Below are 21,445 nucleotides of genomic sequence, written 5' to 3' on the forward strand. Positions count from 1 at the left end.
AAATGAACAACATGCCAGCAAACCCTTTGTGAATTATTTAAGTGTATTTAAGGTCAATTAAACCATGTTTTTATGATGGTTTTAAATCCACACAGTACAAAATGTACTGCACAGCTCTGCAACTGTGAGCCACAGAACATGTTCCACAATTCCTTAATATAGTAACTGGGGGCGCATTTGCTATTCAGTAATCAAAATTTTATCATGTCAGAATTTCTAATACGTCTTTAGTAAACAGTAAGTAGGGTCAGTTGACAGCTGCTCCCTGAGCTCTTTAATTTCCTGCCTAATAGCCACTTCAAACAGAATACATACTCACCCTGTATCGCTCCGAACGAACACAATGCTCCAGCATTAAACGGGCATGTGGCCAAGTGTTTGATAGGTTGTTTTTCTTTGACTTCGTCTTCAGTTTGGCAGAGTTGGCTCTGTAGATCTTCCCTTTGACTGTTTGCCTCACACGTTCTCTTGTTGGCTTTCTCTTCCCCTCTCCTGTTCTCTCTCGTTGACTTTTTTCCTCTGTGCTCTTCTCTCCAACGAGGTGAAAAACACATTTGCCAAATATAGGTAGGTCATCACACTGTCTCGCATCCTCATCAGTTGCTAAGTACAAAGCACTTCGATGCAAACAGACCGGTCAGCATCATCGTGCAGTAGGCTCTAGCTCCTCAATATTCCAGCTTCGTTCTGAGAAAAGATGGTAAATGCAACAGCTGTTCGGCGTCAACGTCCATGTGACAAAGCTGCTGAGGTGCCTCGATGCTGCTGTTCGGACATTTTTCACAGAAGAGGGAATGACTGAAAAAGAGCTCCTCGTTATCACGAACGATGATCAGCCGAAGGTCTCTTCGAAGAGTCTTCTCTTTCACTGAAGATGAACTCGTGAGCTCGAAAACCTTCTGAAAAATCAAAGGTAATTTCTCAGCTCCTCACACTTTCTGCAAAGTTATAGCAACTCCACTGGCAATGGAAGTAAGTAAAGCTTCTTCAGTGCTCAGGGCTGCGCAGACAGACTTTTTCCCTCCCAACAGACTCCTGCTTGCTGCTTCTGAAAACCCTGCTTGGATGCAGGCTGCGCTGTCATCCTCTCTGACACGCAGATTCAGCCGTGAGCAACTACTAGGAAAAATTCCCGCATAGGTTGAAGCCTCATCCTGTATCAGAGCACCAGGCAATATGTAAGACAAGGGAGGAGGAGGTGAGGAGGTGGAAGAGGTGGAGTAGTAGGATGAAACATAGGGGGAGGAGCCAGAGGAGGAGCTCACATGTCTCAGTAGCAGTTCAGCATAAGCTGAATGTTTGCCTTTGCAATGGCAGACCTGTATGTCTTCATCACAGAGAAATGGCTCGCTTCTCAATCAGCTACACATGTCCTACTTCACGATGATGTTTGGTAGTCCTGAAAGCCTTTTGACCATGCACCTCTTGTAGGATTTTTAAATTGCTTTCTCTGTTTGTTTTGTGGGTTTTTTGGAATGAGCTTCCTTTTGCAGATAAGGTTCTTGCTGTAGTTACAAAGTAAAGAGTGCAAACATTGTTTCCTTCTCAAGGAAATGGTTTTTTGTTTTGTTTTTTGAGATGAAAATCAACTTGCTTAGAGTCTCACTCTGTCCTCGCAGTCTTTTGCACTAAAAACACTGCGAGCCATGGATTAAATCTGAGTAAAAGTTCAACAAAATCCTTTTTACATTTATTGTGACTAAGAAAACAATGATTATATGTGGATCTAAATAACATTTCTCTTATTTCATGGTATGCTACAAATCATCTCCTTATCAATCAAAATCAAACATAAATAATGCTGATTCAGTAACGGGAACATTTTAAAATAGACAGGCAGTTATAAAGATTCTAGGTTTTTTTTTTTAATAACTGCTTAACAAGATTTGGGTCAGTGTTTTTGGCTTAAATTTTGGTTGTGGCTTAAATCTACCTTTTTAGTCTGTTGTTGATAAGGCCATGCAGAAATATCTGTTTGCTTCATCTGTTTGCTGCATTGATTCACAAGCAGCTCTTCATATTAGTAAGCAGGGCCCACTTAAAAGGGGAGAACTTCTGTGTCTGCTGTTGACATAATGAAACAAACACATTGATGTAAATTGTAACGCATGCTGTCAGCACCAGTCACGCGTGTAACAAGTTGAAGCAACATCCTAGTGAAAAACAAGGATGTTTGTGGTACTAGATGTTATTTTTGCTGTATTTCCGTGTCAGAGTTACAAAGTCAGCTATAGCTGGATTTAGAGTTTGAAGGAGGGACAAAGAGTTACCCCTTATCTTCAGTATCTATGTACACAGGCTCTGAAGTTGCACTCTGACTTTTTAGAGCTAGGAACAATCACAGTGCAACTGTTATAACAGCTTAATGCACCAAATGCACAAATTAATAACCAAATGACACAGATGCAGATCTTCTCATCATAGCTTTTATCACGCAACCGTTTCTGTTGGCAATGTCAACAAATAATACTAGGTCAGATATGACGTATAACCGCTCAGTGTTTTAGTGACGATATCGGCAGTTAAAAAGATATCTCCATGTTTACTTATTGGGAACAGTCCCTTTATTCTTTTGCGTCAAGTGTAATCCAGGCTAAATCCCTAAATTCTTTTCATCCCAGACATAAAAACATTTGTAAGTTATTGCCGGATTTGTTTTCAGCAGCACGAATAGGTCCTAGTCGAGCAAGTGGAAATTATATATTTCAAACCTAATTAAAACGAAAAACAAAATTTTGGCATGACGAAGAAACTTGGTTGGAACCCTGCTGCTTAATTAAACACTAACTGAAAAAGGACATTACGAACTCTAGAGTTAATACAGTAATGTTTATCCAAGTTGTGGAAAAAATGAAGTCACTTGGTGCATAATAAATTCCCAATCTGGCATAGATGAATCTTTTTCACAATAAAAACAATGGAATTAGTTTTAAAAATGATTGCTGAATTATGCTTTTATGAAAATGGAGGCCTTTTTTACTATTACTCATCACCCTGTTGCCCCAGTCAGCCTCCAGACCCGCTCACTGAAAGCGCATATGTCCGGCTTTTTCACAAATCGCATCTTGCTTGAGCAGCTGGCAGGGTATCAGCTGATTCATCTGTGATTAAACTGTGTGACTAGAATGGGCTGGAGCTTTTTTCCTTTAATATGACTATATCATGCATGTTCCTCTGAACCAGTGATTCACTGCCTTGCTATTGATTATCCTAGATATTGAAAATGCACGCATATGGATTCCTCAGTTTCTTCATGTAATGAGACACACATATACGCTATGATTGCCTAATATCTGTTGATTGGAGACATTGTAGGCTTCCACCTAGACAACTGGTCACTGTGACACCCGAATTATGTCAAGGTACTGTGGACCAACACTGGACAATGGTTATTTTAGACTTGACTAATAGAAGCCTAATTAATCAGCCATAACTGATGAATTGTGTTTCTTACATTATTTGAAGATTATCAGTCATATACGTTTGTGGAAAAAAGTGAAAAAGAAAATTTAAAAAGGGAGCAAAAGCAGGTTTTTAAAAGTATATTGTGTGTTCCCTTTAGTTTGTTTAATGTTTACTTTGTACTTGAGATGAGCTCCCTCAAGATGAAATGACTTGTGTAACCTGTATAGGGCTTATGTAGCACCTCTTAACTCGCCTAACTGTCTTTCTGTTGCACCTGTTCACACAGTACTTCATGCATCAGCGGCACTGAAACTCCCACAAGGTTCTTGGTTGTCATTTGGAGCAACTTTGGGCTCATTCTCTTGCCACAGGATAAAAGCCGATGCAACGATTAGATGACAGTTCATTCTTTCAGTGCTTGTGGTGTATTTTATATTTGTGCCCAGTCACGGTGTGCCAGTGATTTATACTGAGACTAAGTTAATTGTGCTTGAGGTAAACGGACCAAGAAAAAAGTCCACCTTCCTGGAAGCCTTTGCAGATAACTAAAACTGAATTCCAGAATATTGTTATCCTTTGCTGCTAATGTTTACTCTGTATGTTACAAAGCCCAAGAACCCAATCCAGTTGACTGAACAACCATGGACGTTTAATTGCTGATCTGACTATGTAGGACCTTTGCAGCTTTTTTGGGAAATGCTTAAAGATCAAGGCTGTATTGCATGTACAGTCAGGTCCATAAATATTGGGACATCGACACAATTCTAACATTTTTGGCTCTATACACCACCACAATGGATCCCAAATGAAACGAACAAGACATGCTTTAACTGCAGACTGTCAGCTTTTATTTGAGGGTATTTACATCCAAATCAGGTGAACAGTATAGGAATTATGACAGTTTGTATATGTGCCTCCCACTTCTTAAGGGACCAAAAGTAATGGGACAATTGGCTTCTCAGCTGTTCCATGGCCAGGAGTGTGTTATTCCCTCATTACCCCAATTAAAATGAACAAATAAAAGGTCCAGAGTTCATTTCAAGTGTGCTGTTTGCTTTTTGAACCTGTTGCTGTCAACTGCCAGGATGAGATCCAAAGAGCTGTCACTACCAGTGAAGCAAGCCATCATTAGGCTGAACAAAACAAAACAAACCCATCAGAGAGATTGCAAAAACATCAGGCGTGGCCAAAACAACTGTTTAGAACATTCCCAAAAAGAAGGAACGCACTGGTGAGCTCAGCAACACCAAAAAACTAGGAAGACCACGGGACACAACTGTGGTGGATGACCAAAGAATCCTTTCCCTGGTGAAGAAAACACCCTTCACAACAGTTGGCCAGATCAAGAACACTCTCTAGGAGGCAGGTGTATGTGCGTCAGAGTCAACAATCAAGAGAAGACTCCACCAGTGTGAATACAGAGGGTTCACCACAAGATGTAAACCTTTGGTGAGCCCCAAAAACAGGCAGGCCAGATTAGAGTTTGCCAAATGACATCTGAAAAAGCCGTCGCAGTTCTGGAACAACATCCTATGGACAGATGAGACCAACATCAACTTGTATCAGAGTGATGGGAAGAGAAGAGTATGGAGAAGGAAAGGAACTGCTCATGATCCTAAGCATACCACCTCATCAGTGAAGCATTGTGGTGGAAGTGTCATGGCGTGGGCATGTATGGCTGCCAGTGGAACTTGTTCTCTTGTATTTATTGATGATGTGACTGCTGACAAAAGCAGCACAATGAATTCTGAAGTGTTTCGTGCAATATTATCCGCTCATATTCAGACAAATGCTTCAAAACTCATTGGACGGCGCTTCACAGTGCAGGTGGACAACGACCCAAAGCATACTGCAAAAGCAACCAAAGAGTTTTTGAAGGGAAAGAAGTGGACTGTTTTGCAATGGCCAAGTCAATCACCTGACCTGAATCCGATTGAGCATGTATTTCACTTGCTGAAGACAAAACTGAAGGGAAAATGCCCCAAGAACAAGCAGGAACTGAAGACTGTTGCAGTAGAGGCCTGGCAGAGCATCACCAGGGATGAAACCCGGCGTCTGGTGATGTCTATGTGTTCCAGACTTAAGGCTGTGATTGACTGTAAAGGATTTGCAACCAAGTATTAAAAAATGAATGTTTGATTTATGGTTCTTATTCTGTCCCATTACTTTTGGTCCCTCAAGAAGTGGAAGGCACATTTGCAAACTGTTGTAATTCCTACACCGTTCACCTGATTTGGATGTAAATACCCTCAAATAAAAGCTGACACTCTGCAGTTAAAGCATGTCTTGTTCGTTTCATTTGGAATCCATTGTGGTGGTGTATAGAGCCAAAAATGTTAGAATTGTGTCGATGTCCCAATATTTATGGACCTAACTGTATGAAGCTTTCTCATGTCCTTGTAGAGAAAACGTCTCTATTTTCTCGGTAAGTTAATGTATTGACAACCGTGTTACCTGTGGACAGCATCTGAAGCTGTCAAAATATTGATTTATAGGTTGACTATAGATTTTTGCCCTCACATGACATATAAGAGTGGCAGAATGACATTGTAAAATAACCTTTAACTCCCCCAAATTGAGCTAGTTATTTTAAAGCCAGTGTGGTTTCAAAAAGTAAAAAGCAAATTAGTCATTTAATGGTGCGATTCTCTGTTTCAATTAAAGATAATTGCTTGGTGTGCTTCACACCTCCCACACTGTGTTGCTTATCTTGTGGTAAATAACAAGAGCGGCGGTGATAATATTTGGCATATAAAGCTTTCCATTAGATGCATAGCTTCCAAACATGTCTGGTTGTTTGGAAGCTATGTATTTTTACATTTAATGTCAGCTCAACCCGCTCATTAGCTGTGGCCAACCAACTGTTGCATTTGTTACCGGTCAAATTGGTTGTTGTTCAAGCAAAAACCAATCTGTGTGCAACCAGTTCTCTGGAAGCAAACATCAGTGACAACTGCTTAGTTCAGATGTAGTCTTCCCCCAGAGTGAATAATGTATAAAACAAAATTATGCGATGAGTCATTTTATAAATGAGCTTTCTAAATACTACCCCCTAAGGAAAACTTATTGCTCTCATTTCTCTGAAGTCCTGAAGAGCTGACCTTTGCATATGAATCTCAGTCTGAAATGGAGGTAACAAGAACAAGATGCTCTTTAATGGAGAGTAGTAGTCGTTAAATGGTATGGTTAATATATTAAACATATTTTTACTACACAGGTTATTCTTGTAATAAATCAACAGAAAGATAAAATCTTATGTAAAAGCTGTTTACTTGGCTACTAATTAATTGATTCTGACCTCCTTACCTTTCTGTGACCACCTGGTCGTATTGTGCCATGTGGGTGTGTAGATAGAGACGTCAATAACTAATGCATTTATACTAATGCATGACAAGCTACAATTAATCAATATGAAATGGTTTTTCACCGCTGCACTGAATAGACTTTGACCTCTTAATTGATATCTTCCTATAATGGTCTTAAGTGGAAGATGTCTAGCAGTGCAACTTGTTTGACTGTGACTTTTGTTAATGTGAGACTTTTCTCATGTGATGTTACCTTCCTGTAGAGCTGGTCTCTCAAGGTCTTGATTTCCATGATGAAACCACTAGCATGTGTAATCCGAGAGGCCTTGATCTCCTCCAAGTTTTTGATTTGATCACTTCTGAATAAAGCGGTTGAGGCCAAAATTATTATTAAAGCTCCAGGTTTTGAATGTTTTAATATGGATTAACCCGGAAACATGGCTGTTTAAGTCGAATCCCTTAGTGGTGAAGTAATAGAACTAAATTGTCGCAAAGTCCAGTTGTGCTAACGTAATCATGTATTTAAGAGCCAGACACTGCCCTGGTAAGCTTCAAAGTATTTAACCAGCACTGCAGTCTTGTACAGTGTTTTCTTCAGGAGGCATTCAACAGCTGGCAATGTTGGCCCTTTAGCTTAGCTCCTGCAATGAAGATGAAGGTAGAAGTCTTTATGTGCAAACTTTTATCCAATGAAATGAGAACTGTAAGCCACTCTCTGTGCACTTTTTTTGTTGTAATGTTATAGATGATTTTTCTCCTTGCTTGTGGCAAGTTCTCATGTCGCCGCACTGTTAAAGGCAGCTTTTCAACCAAGCAGCATTTTACTTAGGGGTGCGTCTTTGCTGTCTGTCTATACCCTGTTTGCTTTTTTTGGATGAGTGCATGCAGGTGAATCTCTATAGCTTATGCATATGTTAGGTCCCTCTGTGTTGCCAAAGACGTATACAAAAGGGCACCAAGGTGTGACCACAGATAGATTGGCTAGTAGAATTATTTGCTGAATCATTACAATTTTGACAAAATGTAATCTTCGTTTTTTCGCCTTAGTGTGACCAAGTGTAGACACTACGCTACAGGAGAACACTAAACTACAAATACATATATATTCCCACTAGACTGAAAACTAGTATAATAAAAGCACCACGGTGTCCACAGCTGCCTCTGTGCAAGTCCGCAAAGGAACATAACCCTGACCTAATAATGCAGACACATTCTTGCTGACACGAAATCAAGAGTGATGCACCACTGAATAGAAGTTGGGCAAAATATTGATACCCAGCATATTGTATTGTTTTCTTCTGACCCCAAATATCAATATTTTTATTGAAGCCTCAGGTGCTCTGAATGGATCCCCCTGCACATTTAAAACAGTGACTTGGAGTCACTGTTTCCTACTTGTGGTGGTGCTTAGCAAATGAGTGAAAGTTAACCAACATGCAGTAACAAAGAAGGAACTCACAAAAAAATGGCAGATAAGAGAGGAAAGGAAATCAGGGAGCTAATTAACTAATAATGATAAACATACTCTGACACCACATGGCAGTGATTTAAAACATAATTGTTACTGATAAAAAAAAATTTAAAAAAGGAATGTCATAAAACACACAAACTCTTTTCACTGCAGCAGCAGCTTTGTCAGTGAACAGAAATCTTTCATGTCTTTGTGCATTACAATGAATGACTCTACTCACTGTGTTTAAGTGCATCTTTACAGAGTGCAGGTGGTGGCGTGTGTTTTGTGTCAATGAGACTGCAGCGTCATGATTCAGTCACACACGGACAGTTTTGATGACTTTACTACAAGAAAGGAGGAACTTGGGATTTCTGAAGCAAATATATCAACTGGTGTGGCTGCTCTGGACATCTTGTTTGGATTTAAGAACCGCAGCGGCTGTCACATTTCATCCGCTCAAGCCTTCAAAGGATTGAAACATTTGTGCTTTCTGGCAGTTTAGTCTTTATTTAAGGCAGTCCACGGGTCTTTATTTAGCTGCTAGTGGGTGTATTATTCTTATCTTCTCTGACCCTCAGACTGTCTTTTTTTTATATATATGTAAAAGTAGAAGAAATGCCAGTAATGCTGTGCCTGTGAGGAAAAGCTTAATATTTTAGAACTGAACTAAACAAAAAGATGTATCAGTTTGTCATGCTTACAGATCTCTTTCTCAGGTTTTTGTTCATTTTATTTAATTTCCTGCGATTTATTTAGATTCTTATTGACAGCTAATTGAGACACCTAAAATATTATCTGATGAACCTGATAAATCATTTGCTTGTTTATGATAACCGGCCAATTTTTTTTGCACAGCTTTTGTTTTTTATTATTGGTCTTGGTGAGGCTCTGTGGCTCTTTATACATTTTGAACCAATTTCACCCTTTGAAATCAGTTCTAGCAGCGCACCCAGCTGAGTGGGATTAGTGTATAAGTAGAACAAAATACCTTGTTACAGGAACATTTTGTATTGCTTTGTTTTGCAAGACAATACTACCATTTTTAACACATCCGGGGGCTCTAAAGACATTCCCTGGCCACTTTGATTTACCAGAATCACAGCTACCAAAGACATGATGCATGGTGCTTTTTTATCAAGAATGAAAAAAGTGAATGGAAGTTAATTAAGTTGTGGTTAAAAAGAACAAACTCTCAGAGGGGAAGCAAATTAGAGAGCTCATTTGTCACATTACTGAAGCTGAGTAAAAAGGATAAAATGTAAAACACTCCTAAACACCAAAAAACAGTGAATAAGTACACATTTGCAGCCTTTGTTCAGTATTCTTCTTAAGTTAGCAGATCTTGTGTAATCACGATACCAGCATGGTTGGATGATTGATTAAACTAAACATATTGACTATTGATGTTTACCCTTCTGTACGGGTGTATTGTTGCCCCCAGCTATTCCCCAAGCAGTATCGAAGTTGAAGTTATGGATTTTGAAACGTGTTGGCTGCAGCGGTAGGGCGAAATTTTTACTTTCAGGGTGAAAGTTCTTCAATCCGATTTCACCTTTTTCACTGGTACCTACATAACTCAACTCAGTTTTTAGAGGTTTCCATTAGGTGATAATACCTGGTACCAAGTGCTGATTTTTTTTTTTAGGACCTACTGAGCCGGGGTTTCAAGAGATCTGTGCCGATCTGAAAATGGGACATTTACAGACTGCATGCCACAGATTGGCCAGTCCATGGCATCGCTCAATGAGTCATGAGAACGTCTCCTTCACAGAAATCAAATGAGGCAAATGGCTGCAAACAAACACCACTGGTTCAATGATCACCATACCATCACCTTGATTGTTGTGGCATGTGACGCATCCAAATGACATCATGCAACTTTCGGCCATGTTGCTATAATGACCCTAAGCACACTGAGGTGGTCCTCAATTGTAATGGAAAATGATCAAAACCATCAATAGAGTCGAGCTGAGTAGGTACAAGTGAAAGAGTGGCACTTCATCAACCATTTGCCAACTTGTAGGGGAATTCACATTTTACTCTTTTGACTGGTGGTTGGCAGATTGTCACCGACCAGTCTCTAAGCTTGCTCAACTGGGGCCTAATTCAGCACCACTGCTGAATGGAGCTACAAGCTAGGGCCTCATTCTTTGCCATTGCACTGATTTTGAGTTGAGAGTTGTTGTGCAATAGAACATGTAGAAGTTTCCACTCCTGTGTCCAACACATTTGTCGTGAGCTACCTACTGCATTTTATTATTCTCTGATTCCACCACACTTTTCCCCCTTGTTTGTTCATTTTTAAACTGCGAGGTTTGCCTTCCTGATTGTTTTGCTTGCCAGTTTTGGCAGTGTACAGGTGTTGGAATGTCCGTGTAAGGCTGGAAAATTTTAACATTGTGCCAAACCTTAGATACCACTGTTACCATGGACAACTATCACGATATTGTGACATGATGTTTTTTTCCCCACTTCTGCTACAGAAGTAATGATTCACCTCTGTGGCAGGATATAATTTGTCATGTTGCATTATGCAGTAAGCCTACCATCACCGATATCTGTGGACAAAATGATAAAATACCTGCCACTGAACATCATGACCTTCATGGAAGATAATGTATTGCTAAGTGGATGTTTTATCAGAGTATACTTTTTTTTCCCCTTGTTTTTAGCACAACTTCACCAATTTCCCAAAGCGCATGAAGGACAAAAGTGCTACATTAGAGTTACTGAAATGATCCGTCTTTCCTAAAAAGGAGTTTTTCTTTACAGATTATAAAACCTACTCAATCTCCTCAAATACAGCTGCAACGTCTTGTAAGCATGTGAATGTATAGAGTGGTTATGAGACTGAAATGTCCTACAGGAGAACAACCCTGTGTGTTATCAAACTGCATCCACATTTTATAAAAATATGAAAAAAAACAGCACTTACTGTTACCATAACATCCATGAAAGAAAGTGATGGGATAATTAAACTAGATTCACATCAAATGCTAAATGTGATTGATGAGTTTTGTGGAGAAGTGCTCGAGCTTGAGCCTCTTACCTCCAAACAAGCCGCATGCCAAAGAAAATACATGCCTAATGAGAACGAAGCCTCGAGTGGATTGGAGCTCTTCTGATATGACTTTGACATAAACACAGCCTCACACAATAACCATTAAAAGTTAAGAGTAAATAGCTTCGGCCCTCTTTATTGTCTCGCCTGGTTTGCTCGGGATTTTAATTGCAATTAGCGCAGACAGTGATTTATCGACGCGTAGTTGGGTTTCAGCGCCATGTCATGTTGGGCTAATTGGTTTGGTTAAAAAGGCGTGACAGGGAGCATGCTGGAGGTGCTGGGGCTCTCAGAAAGACAATCAGCTTCACACATCGCAAATTGGAGTTTCTCTAAACGGTATTTCCTGCACATTTTCTGTAATCTGTGCATCTCATTTTTCACCCTTCTAGACGTCATTTTTTCCTCTTCCTTCAGCCCTTTTCTCTCATTTCTTTACTTAGATTTCCCATTCTGTCTGTCTCCCTTAGCACTGTCAAAGACATATCACATGGGATTTGTCACTGTTGTAATAATAACAACACTCAGTTGCTCTTAAGTTTTTTATGAGCTGCCTTGCTTTATCTCCTCTCTTATCAAGTGAGGATCTGCCACGACAGCCAGTTTAAAAGAGAAGTAATCATTCACTGATCACACACCATTACTCTCGTAGCAAATGGAGGCAGAAGGGCGAGCAGGGAATGTGTGTATTCCTCTTCCAGTCACATAAAATGTCAACATTTCACTGCAAGTGTTAGTGGAGACTGAACAGTGGTATTGCATCTCCTTACATATCCCTCCTGTTTCTGTTCAGCCAGTCACTGCTCCAGCAAAGAAGAGTAATCAAGGTTAAGGCCAGACCACAGTTTTATACAGTGAGCGGATTTTGGTTGGTGAAGAAGACTATATACATAAGGTGTGGTCCTGTTAACAAGGGTGTGCGTGTTTGCGTGTCATCTGGTCGTGTACCTTGGCTTGCTTAGGCAGATGAGGTAACATCTGGAGGGCCCCACAGAAATCAATACAAGCCAGGACATTTGTGGGATTATGATTGTATTCAGCTGTCAACGGGTAGAAGAGATACTGATTATCCCTTAATGCTAGAGCACGTTTTATATGACTAGTTTGATGATTGTCTGTATCTGTGATATTAGTAGCAAGTACTTGGTAACCAGCTACAGAGGATCTGTACAGGTTTTGCCATGAAAAGTCAGTTCCTCTCGCACTTCTTCTTGGGGTACCCAATCTCGGGTCGGGGTGATGATGATATCTCCCCTCTTATTTGTCGTCCTTGCTCCCCTTTGCCATAGCATGTGTATTGTACCTCATCAATCAGGGAAGAACTTGATTTCTGTTGTAACACTGAGCGCACTACTAGTCGTTTCGTCGTATAGAAGATTCCATAGGTCCCTCATCCTATTCATGTAACCCCTTACACACCCCACTGATGCGGGCCGAACTTACGACTCCCGCTGCAAAGGCGCGTAGTCTTACCACTATGCTATCCAGCTGCCATATGATCTATATCATGAAAGGAATCATTTCCTTTCACCTAGTTGAAAGTCTCCTGCTTTAGACTAAGGTACTAAGGTTAGGAACACTAAATCTATGAACATATAGTCAGAAAATGAAGATGTATTGACATTAAATAATATAGAAAAGCTTTTTCTTGATCAAATAGCATTTTTAATTTATGTTTGGATATTTTTTTTATTTAGTTATTCATACTTAATACTAACATTTTTCTACCTCCATTAAAAATGTGAATAATATGCATCACAAAACCAACCACAGTAACCTTGACCATAAAAAAACATATGTTAAGAGTTCTGTCCCAGTTTAACGGGGATCATGGAAATGTCTTCAAATAGTTTGTTTTGCTTAGGCTGTGTGTATCAAGAATACACTTAATATGAAATCATATAAAAACAGAACAAAGAAACAAATAGACAGATTGGAGAAGTTACAAACTAAATGAATAAAGAAATACATGTCAAAGTCCTAAAACACCACTCTCTGATGTGACTTTTAGGTTAGAAAAGCTGCAGTCTTGTTACAGTTTATACGCATTTCCTCAATTCCTCATCGTGCTTATAACCAGGTGACAGAGATCCAGCGTAGCCTGTCTTTATCGTGACTGTACCAAAGCTCGACTGTCGCACTGAGCATATCTCAGGAGATGGGTGAAGATGAACAGCGGTGAGGTGAAAGCAGAGTGGCGTTGAGTAGAGCAGGAAAAGAGCAGAGTGGAACAGAAAGGCAGGAGCTAAGCCAACGACAGCGAACAACACATCCCAGATATAAAAGATGAGAGTGGGCCATAGATAGCTCAGCAAAGCTGCGGTTGCGAGCAGAAAACCTCATTTGTTAAAATGGGGTTCAGCCAGCAAGATGTCAAGAGACAGGATACCACATTATACAAAAAGTTACACAATGCCAGTTAAGCCACTTAGCACACGGTATGAGTGAAGCAGTGTTTATTCTCTGAGAATAACTCACCGAGGTTTACTGGCCAGACTTACGCATTTAGACAACCATTTGAACTTTGAATTGATCTTTTATCATTTGTGTATAGTGAGGGTATATGTGCTGGCATGGGTTAGGTTCATGGCATTTAACAGAATTTCCACACAGTATGAAGAAAAGGTTCCAAAGTTAAATTTATCTTTCACCGATTAAATATAACACAGTAAAACATATCTGGAAAAATAAAACATTGAAAATGACTAAAAATGTCCTGCAGCTCATGTAATATTTACTCTTGGTTCCCAACAATCACATGGCTATACTTTAATTTTTTTTAAAAAATTTTTTAAAAATGTAACCGTAGACCTCCAAATCATGTCGCCCACACGTAAGTACTACCACCGTTCAACAGAAGAAAGTATTAACAGTTTTCATACCGTAATAATAGTAGTTATCAATTTTTTTTAAGGAAGAATAACTGTAAATACATAAATAAATAAAAGTGTTGTCAATATCTTACACAATCAAAAATAACAACCAAAAAAAAAAATAAATAACAACCAGATTTATATAAATTTACTGGGTTTGCTTTAGAGGACGGACAATTAGCACACCTCTACTTTCATAAATGAATATACTTTACAGATTAGAAGAAAGCAGAAATCTGATAGAAAAGTGTCACATTAAAGCTAATTCATTTTGCCTAAATAAAGTTTTTAAAATCCTTAATGCTGTAAGTAAAAAAAAAACACAAAAAACCCTCACATGGACATTTATAAAACATAACAAACGAAAAGTAGGTAAAGCTAAATTAAGCCAGAGCTCAGAGCTAGCGACCAACCGGCAGCCTCGGTATCAGCAAACAATCAAAACTATTATGAGGAAAATCATTTATTTATTAAGAGTGTAAAAGGAAAAAAAAGGTAGACATTCTAATAAACATACTGGTAAATGAGCTAACTTATTGCAGTTTGGGGGAAAGTAAAGTTTAATAATATATTTTAATATGAAAATAACATTTTAAATTTAGGAAAAGTTTATTTTTGTTTGTATATGCTGTCAGTTACACTTATTAGAAAGAAAATCTACACAGGCAGGGGAAAAAAAGGAAACTGGCCTACAAAATTGCAATCAGTGCATCTCTGTAAGTAGCTTTTAGAGTGAACAGCAACATATAGGTTTGGTATATTACTTTAGTTGTTTAATCTGAAAAAAGAAAAAAGAGCTTCATGAAGTTTGGTTGATGAGAAATACTTTATCTCCATCTGGAACCTGAAAGGTCCTTTTCCTCTCTGAAAATGTCAAAACTCAAGCACTGAGTTTGAGAAACAGTTAATTAAATGCATTTTGTACTATTGATTATTTTTAACTTAGTTAAGCCTTTAAAGCATGTTTTCAAGCAAAACTGACTAAATGTTTCCTATTTGTGGATTTTCACTTCTGAAAATACTAAAAAGGCAAAATAATTAATTGACTAATCAATAATTAAGCTCACTGTGGCAGCTTTAGTACAGCTAAAAAGTTTCAAATGAAGCCCAGATATTATTGTTATATGTGAACTAAATCATAGTACCAGTATTTAGTAAAATACCAGCCATGTTTTTCACACTGCTGGGTGACACATCTGAGGCGGCACATTCCCTGTAGATGTTAGACTCTACTCTGAAAACAGCATCAGGGTACTGAAGTCGAGCTGAAATGAAAAGTCTGCCTTTTTCATTCTCTTCGTTGTCTCACTTCTATGTCCTCCTCCTCTCTTTTTGTGTCTTATGGAGGTTTGACAGAAGTTTCTCTCATCCCTGCTGGCAGCAGTTGCCATGGTTGTATCAGTGCCTCTGAATTACATGCAATGATATTTCCATGGACACAGATCAGGAGGACACTGGGCTTTGAGATGTAGGAGGCCGGCAGCTTACCACTGTCAGCAGATCTCTGTGTTGGACTGAAGGAGACTGAGTGAACGGGATGTTAAGCAGAGAGGAGTAGGAAACAGAAAAAGAGGGAGAGTGCTAACCAGGGACAGTTTTATGTTTTAGTACAAATTTAGCTTTTCAGTTCACCTAAGTTTAGTTTATGCAACAGCCACCTGAAGGTATGGTGTGGTCTCCACAATAATATAGAGAAACCCAATGAGCTGCACTTGGCAAAAGTGGAAAGGTAGAGCTCCCTTTTAACAGGAAGAAACCTTCAGCAGATCAGAGCTCAGGGAGCAGCAGCCATTTCTATGGTGCATTTAGCAGAATATCATCACAGCTGAGCACATGGTGGGGATGGATATTTCCAACTAAGATTACAAGCTTATATGTATATATATCTCTCTCACACTCACACACACACACACACACACACACACACACACACACACACACACACACACACACACACACTTAAATGATACTGGCTCCTTAAATTTGACTGGCATCAGTCCTAAAAACCGTGATGAAAACCTTAAATGATAGGAAAAAATTAAATAATGGGAAATAAAAACAGCAGAAGATCACTTCTAGTTAAAAATAATCTGCAGATATGTCTGAAATTTAGCTCATAAAGGATTCATTTATGCAATTTGGTATATTCTAACATCAGAGTAGATACCATTGCCTCATGGTGGCCTTGCTGGTGAATAACTGATTATGTATAAATTGCTATAATTCCTTAGCAGTTAAAACATTTTTTTAAATCTCATAAATTAAAGCTGATTACTTAATACCAGATCAGTTGTGGTGGCACAGAGACTCAAAGGTAGAAGACACATAACACAAAGTTCTTCAATGGCATGGCGACATAGCTTTATTTTAAAGGGTCAGTAGACCTCCTGTGTAGTTAGGTGAAGAGTACTTTAAAAAAAATATAAATGATGTAATTAATAGATAGTTTAGCAAAGCTCATTTGAGTTTCAGCTCACAGCTTGGTGATTACATTCTGGCAGCTGTTTCTTGATCTTATCACTGAGCAATGGTTTCCTCTGATTTAGCAGAATATTTTTAGCAAATGATCATTGATCTGTTTAAGATGCCAGCAGTGATGTGGTTCGATTTCTCGTCTACCAAATCCCGGTCTTATTTTCTCACGGTTTCCTAGTGAAGGGGAAAATCTTTGTCCCAACATAAAGGTACTCTCAAACGGCCGTCACATAAAGCTGACATTCCCATTCCTTTCTTTTAATCCATCTCCTTCACTGTCATTGTAACCTCAGTAATGCTCCTTTTCATAACTCATCTTCACCCTGTTTGACAGCAGGGACTCAGCCTGAAGATAAAAAGCCCTCCTGCATTTTCTCCTTCTTGACCTCCTTTTGCTTCTTGAACAACAAATCACTGACAACTGCAGATGGTGCTAATGGTCACACCTGAAGGCAGAGTGTCCATAATACAATATGCAGAGGGCAGAATAACAAAGTGAGAAGCTGCATCTGACTGCAGCTCTTCTGTCAGATCTCCCACTGACTGTCCATCTGTGTGTGGCAGACTGACCACAGTCTGTGTACTTGAGGCCAATATCACCTGATTCATTTTCAATATCATACTTTTGTGGTCAACTGATGATTATTGATGATATGTATATAATTTTTTAATTTTTTTTTAGAAGTTGCTGAAAACTTCCTGGATCCCAGGGTTGCTTGATTTATCTGTCAATGATTTCAGATGATTTACAAAATTATGATTTACTATTTCATAACTACACAGAAAAAATATTGTAAAGAAAAGATCCAACTATAAGTACCACAGTGGCCATAATGCAAGACAGACCCCACTCTTAAGAGCTGTTCTCAAATGCTTTTTACTTCTTAATTAGACATAGGTGTAAAAAAACAAAACAAAATAAAAATACAAATAATTTATATCCTTAGTTTTTCTATTTGTTAGGTGTGTTGTGTTGTCATCACAATTGTGTTTTGAGGCTTGGATGGTGTTTATTGAAACTTTAGTCTTGTGGACCACAGTCTACAAGGCTGCATGGCAACTGCTTTCAAAAAGTTCTGTTTTTATTGTAATACCTATACTGATTTCTTAAATCTTGTCTCCAGTGACAGAGCCCAGTGCCCATAAAATGATACTTACAACGAGCAGAAAAACTAAACTAAAACTAAGCATTTTCAAAGAATAAAAACTAAACTAAAAGAAGCAAACTTACTTACTGCAACTTCCTGCAATTGAAATTTCAAAATAAGTTAAAGAAATAAAAATAGAAATAAATAAGAAAATACAAAACCTTAATCATTATTTAACAGATGGAAAATGTGGGTAATTGCTAATAATTAAACAGCTAATGTTAAGGGTGTACAACATCTATGATTGTTTAATACTTAAATACTTTTGTTGTTGAAATAGAGCTTTACTGACCTCAGAAATCTTTTTATTTATTTTTTTTATAAAGCCCTGGGTTTCAGGCTTTAAGATGCTTTGCCAAGCTTGTTGTGCTGCTGTTCATGTGTTCAGCTGCTAGTGGTGGGAGGGGCTTGAAGCATGCCTGTCTGTAGGGGTGCTCTGTGTTTGTAGCTGTAACATGTTAGTTAGCTACAAGTTGCTGCCAGGTTAACTGATTCCTTTTCCTCCTTTTACTGTTTATGCTAAGCTGGCTGATTGTATTCTGGTTGCAATGCTTTTAAATGGACATTTACAGGTAAAAAAAAGTTGTGTACACAGGAGCCTGCCAGTTGTGCTACTTTTGCATGAAACCTTTTTTTGCTAGCAACCAAGCATATTTTAATCTGTCATCCAGTTCATTTTTTTTTTAGCCAGTATGTAAACTTAAAAGGGTAAAAAGAGAAAAAAATATAGAGTGTTCTGTTATACCACACTCCCCTCAGCATTCATCCTGTCCCTGATATCTTCTCTGAATAATTATGTGTATAATAAATCAGACAGAACTCTCTCCAAGACCTCTCTCTGTCATTTTTAACACTGAAATCTATAGCAGGTGTCTAACCTTGAATTTTCCTTTAAGTGGAATAAACTTAAACTAGACTTCTTTATACCCTCTGGAGTTTTTGTTTTAACTTTATTTTTTGATGGTTTTAGCACTGTTTTCATTGATTAATTGATGTGTCCTAGTTCTGCTAAGTGTTGCGTTATCTCAGATGAGCTGTTACTTTTAGGTTATCCCCACATTCTTTACTTCACAAAGGAAGGATAAAAATGTTGTGGGATTTAAGAATATTTAGATTTCAGTTTGAATAAAGAAAGCCTTCCATTATGTAGTGTAAAAATTTCTACAAGCGACCTGTTATTCCAGCAAAATGACATCCTCCTGGAACATTGTGGAAATAACCACATGCAAAAATGAGAAGCTGTAAGAGTGGTGCTTCACATCTGACATGTGTCCTTGTTGTTCTGGATGTTGTGTTTTGACTCTGTGCTCCTCGCGCGCTGTGCTACACTCAAACAACACAAGTTTCATCTTGACGGTTTTCTCATTTGTTCATCTGCGTATCTGTCTGCTGAGTGTGTGGCACCGCTGCTGTGCGCTTATTAATAATACATCCTCAGTGTCTTTGTAGTGACAAGAGCCCTCAGACCGGTAATGTTGCGAAATCAGACTAGCTCTGCTTTAACGCTCAAACTGATCAAGAGTTTACACAAAGCTTTTGCCTTCCAGAGAAAAACATCGTAGACATTGTGGACATGAAGGCCACTCGGTTGGTTTGCACAAGCTCTGCAGAGGCAGGAGCTGTGTTTGTGAATGTGAAAGTGAATGTGTCTGTGAGTTTTAGCTTTAACAGATAGTTTGGGGATTACACTGCTGTGGTCATAACGCCAAAACGTTTTGTTTCTGTGCATCGTTTTCTTACAGGGGATTCGTTCACGCATTTCCGGTTTGCAGAGGAAAAAGAATGGGAGATGGACCAGCTTGATATCAGTCAGGTAAAATTATATCACCACCGCTCCTTTTTAAAATTGATTTATGGGGTTTTACGTCTTTAAAATACACAGCAGTTATAAAGCCAAAAGTGCTCTTGCAGCTGTGTTTACTTTGGTCATAATATGATGGACGGACGAGAAATCCTGGTGACTGAAGTGAACCTGTCAGTTTTCTTGACTCGGAGTAGTAAAGTGGCAACTTGTTTGGATGATTGTCTTGTTTAGTCCTTAGAAAACTATTTGATAGTAAGCTTCATAATTCAGTGAACTGTGGTGAACTAATACTGTGCTTCCAGTTGCTCTATTCCTACCTGTCCCCATCTAGGGTTGTGAACACACATTTAAGTCCAAAAGAATTCAAATGTAAAGAATTCAAATCACTTGAATATTCTGATTAAGATATCAGATTCATACTGTTGTTGTAGTACAGTGTTCATGTGCTTAATGTTGGACAAAAGAACAAGTTCATCCATTTACTATGAAGACTTTGAATCCGATAGTTCTCTCACTCACCTAAACTCTGTAGATACAAACATTTGTTTGCAGTCTGTGTTCTCATTTGTTCTCCAGATGGCAGGGATTGTTTTGGACCTCCCAGCTCTTACCCAGATTCTTCAAGAAGTGCCTTTGCATCAGAAACTCGACCTGGAGCCCGAGCTGATTCAGGCAAGTATCTCGCACAGTGTTAGCTGATGCCCAGCACACTGTGGTTGGGTGTTGTTCAGGAGAAAATACAAATTACGCAAGGAAACACAGTTGCTTAGGTAAACTTTAACCACAAATATGTTTATATGGAGAAAATTAGGTTTTCTATGTTCTGTGAACAAAAGATTTTATTTGCAAATCATTACATTCATTTATTACATTTTACACAGCATCCCAACTTTTTGGGATTTAGGGTTGCAAGATATGGCATGGAGGCATGTCAGGTTAAATTAAGTATATATAAAAAAACTAAAACAATAGACTGACCTTTTTGTATTTATTGATACATGTCTGGTTATTTTCACGCAGTAGATTAATACACTGTGTTGATTACCTTCTGAGAAAAAAGAAAATATGGCTTCTGTATCTTTGTTTTTATCAGAGACATTCATGACACAAGCAATTTTTTTGTTTTTGTTTTTTACTTTACCTGTTTCAGGTCTCAGCACCAGTAGAGCTGCCCAGTATGACTCTAGCACCTAAACAGGAAGTGCCAAAAATGTCCAAATTCACACCTCCATCCACAGCTTCAAAAAGCCTCAGCATCAACCAGAAAGTCCCCGTGGATGCAAACCCAGTGGGGGGCTCAGGCTCACAGCTTTCTTCCTCGGCTGCTGCTACTGAGACTCTGGTGGATGATGCTGATGAAGAGCTGGACAAGCTGCTCAACTTACAGAAACCAGTGTCAGGTGATGCAGAAATGGAGAGCGCTGTTACAGAGAAGGGCAAGTATATTTAATGATAGTCTGTCCCTGCACGTTGAGCGATGTGGGATAGCCTGGGGGAAATATCGAAGATTAATGTCGCTCTTGAGTCTGTGTGGAGAATAGTAAGCTTCAGTTAGCTTAGTGTAAAGAAAGAAATTCATTAATAATATATACTGTATATTTACTTTGTCGTGCACAACATATATCTTTTTGACGGTTGCGTGAGATCATAATCTTTTAACTGGAAAGAATAAACAAAACATGGCATGCTAGCAGTTTAACCTTAAAAGTGGCCATTGTGAAACTTTGGGACTAAAGATTCGATAGCTATAGATCTTAATAGAGTTATTATATTATTATTTTTTATTATTTTGGATTGACTAGTTTTTGTTTTTACTTCATTTGATATTTTGTTTTTTTTAATTCAGTTTAGTTTCAGCTAATTTGCAGAGTGGATTTTTTTATTGTTGAAATTGTTTTGTTTTAGTTTAGATTATTGGGTT

General features: G+C 38.6%; 1 protein-coding gene across 1 annotated transcript in view; it reads left to right on the plus strand.

Annotated features, from left to right (window-relative positions):
• The window catches only part of aven (apoptosis, caspase activation inhibitor), a 37,660-nt gene that overhangs the window by 13,834 nt on the left and 2,381 nt on the right, over nucleotides 1-21,445 (plus strand). The window contains exons 3-5 of the mRNA XM_063495501.1: nucleotides 19,463-19,533; nucleotides 20,101-20,196; nucleotides 20,675-20,960. Coding sequence (XP_063351571.1) covers nucleotides 19,463-19,533; nucleotides 20,101-20,196; nucleotides 20,675-20,960 — 453 coding nt within the window. The remainder of the gene's footprint in view (nucleotides 1-19,462; nucleotides 19,534-20,100; nucleotides 20,197-20,674; nucleotides 20,961-21,445) is intronic.

This window comes from Pelmatolapia mariae, linkage group LG15 (genome assembly GCF_036321145.2).
Source record: "Pelmatolapia mariae isolate MD_Pm_ZW linkage group LG15, Pm_UMD_F_2, whole genome shotgun sequence".
NCBI classification, from domain to species: domain Eukaryota; kingdom Metazoa; phylum Chordata; class Actinopteri; order Cichliformes; family Cichlidae; genus Pelmatolapia; species Pelmatolapia mariae.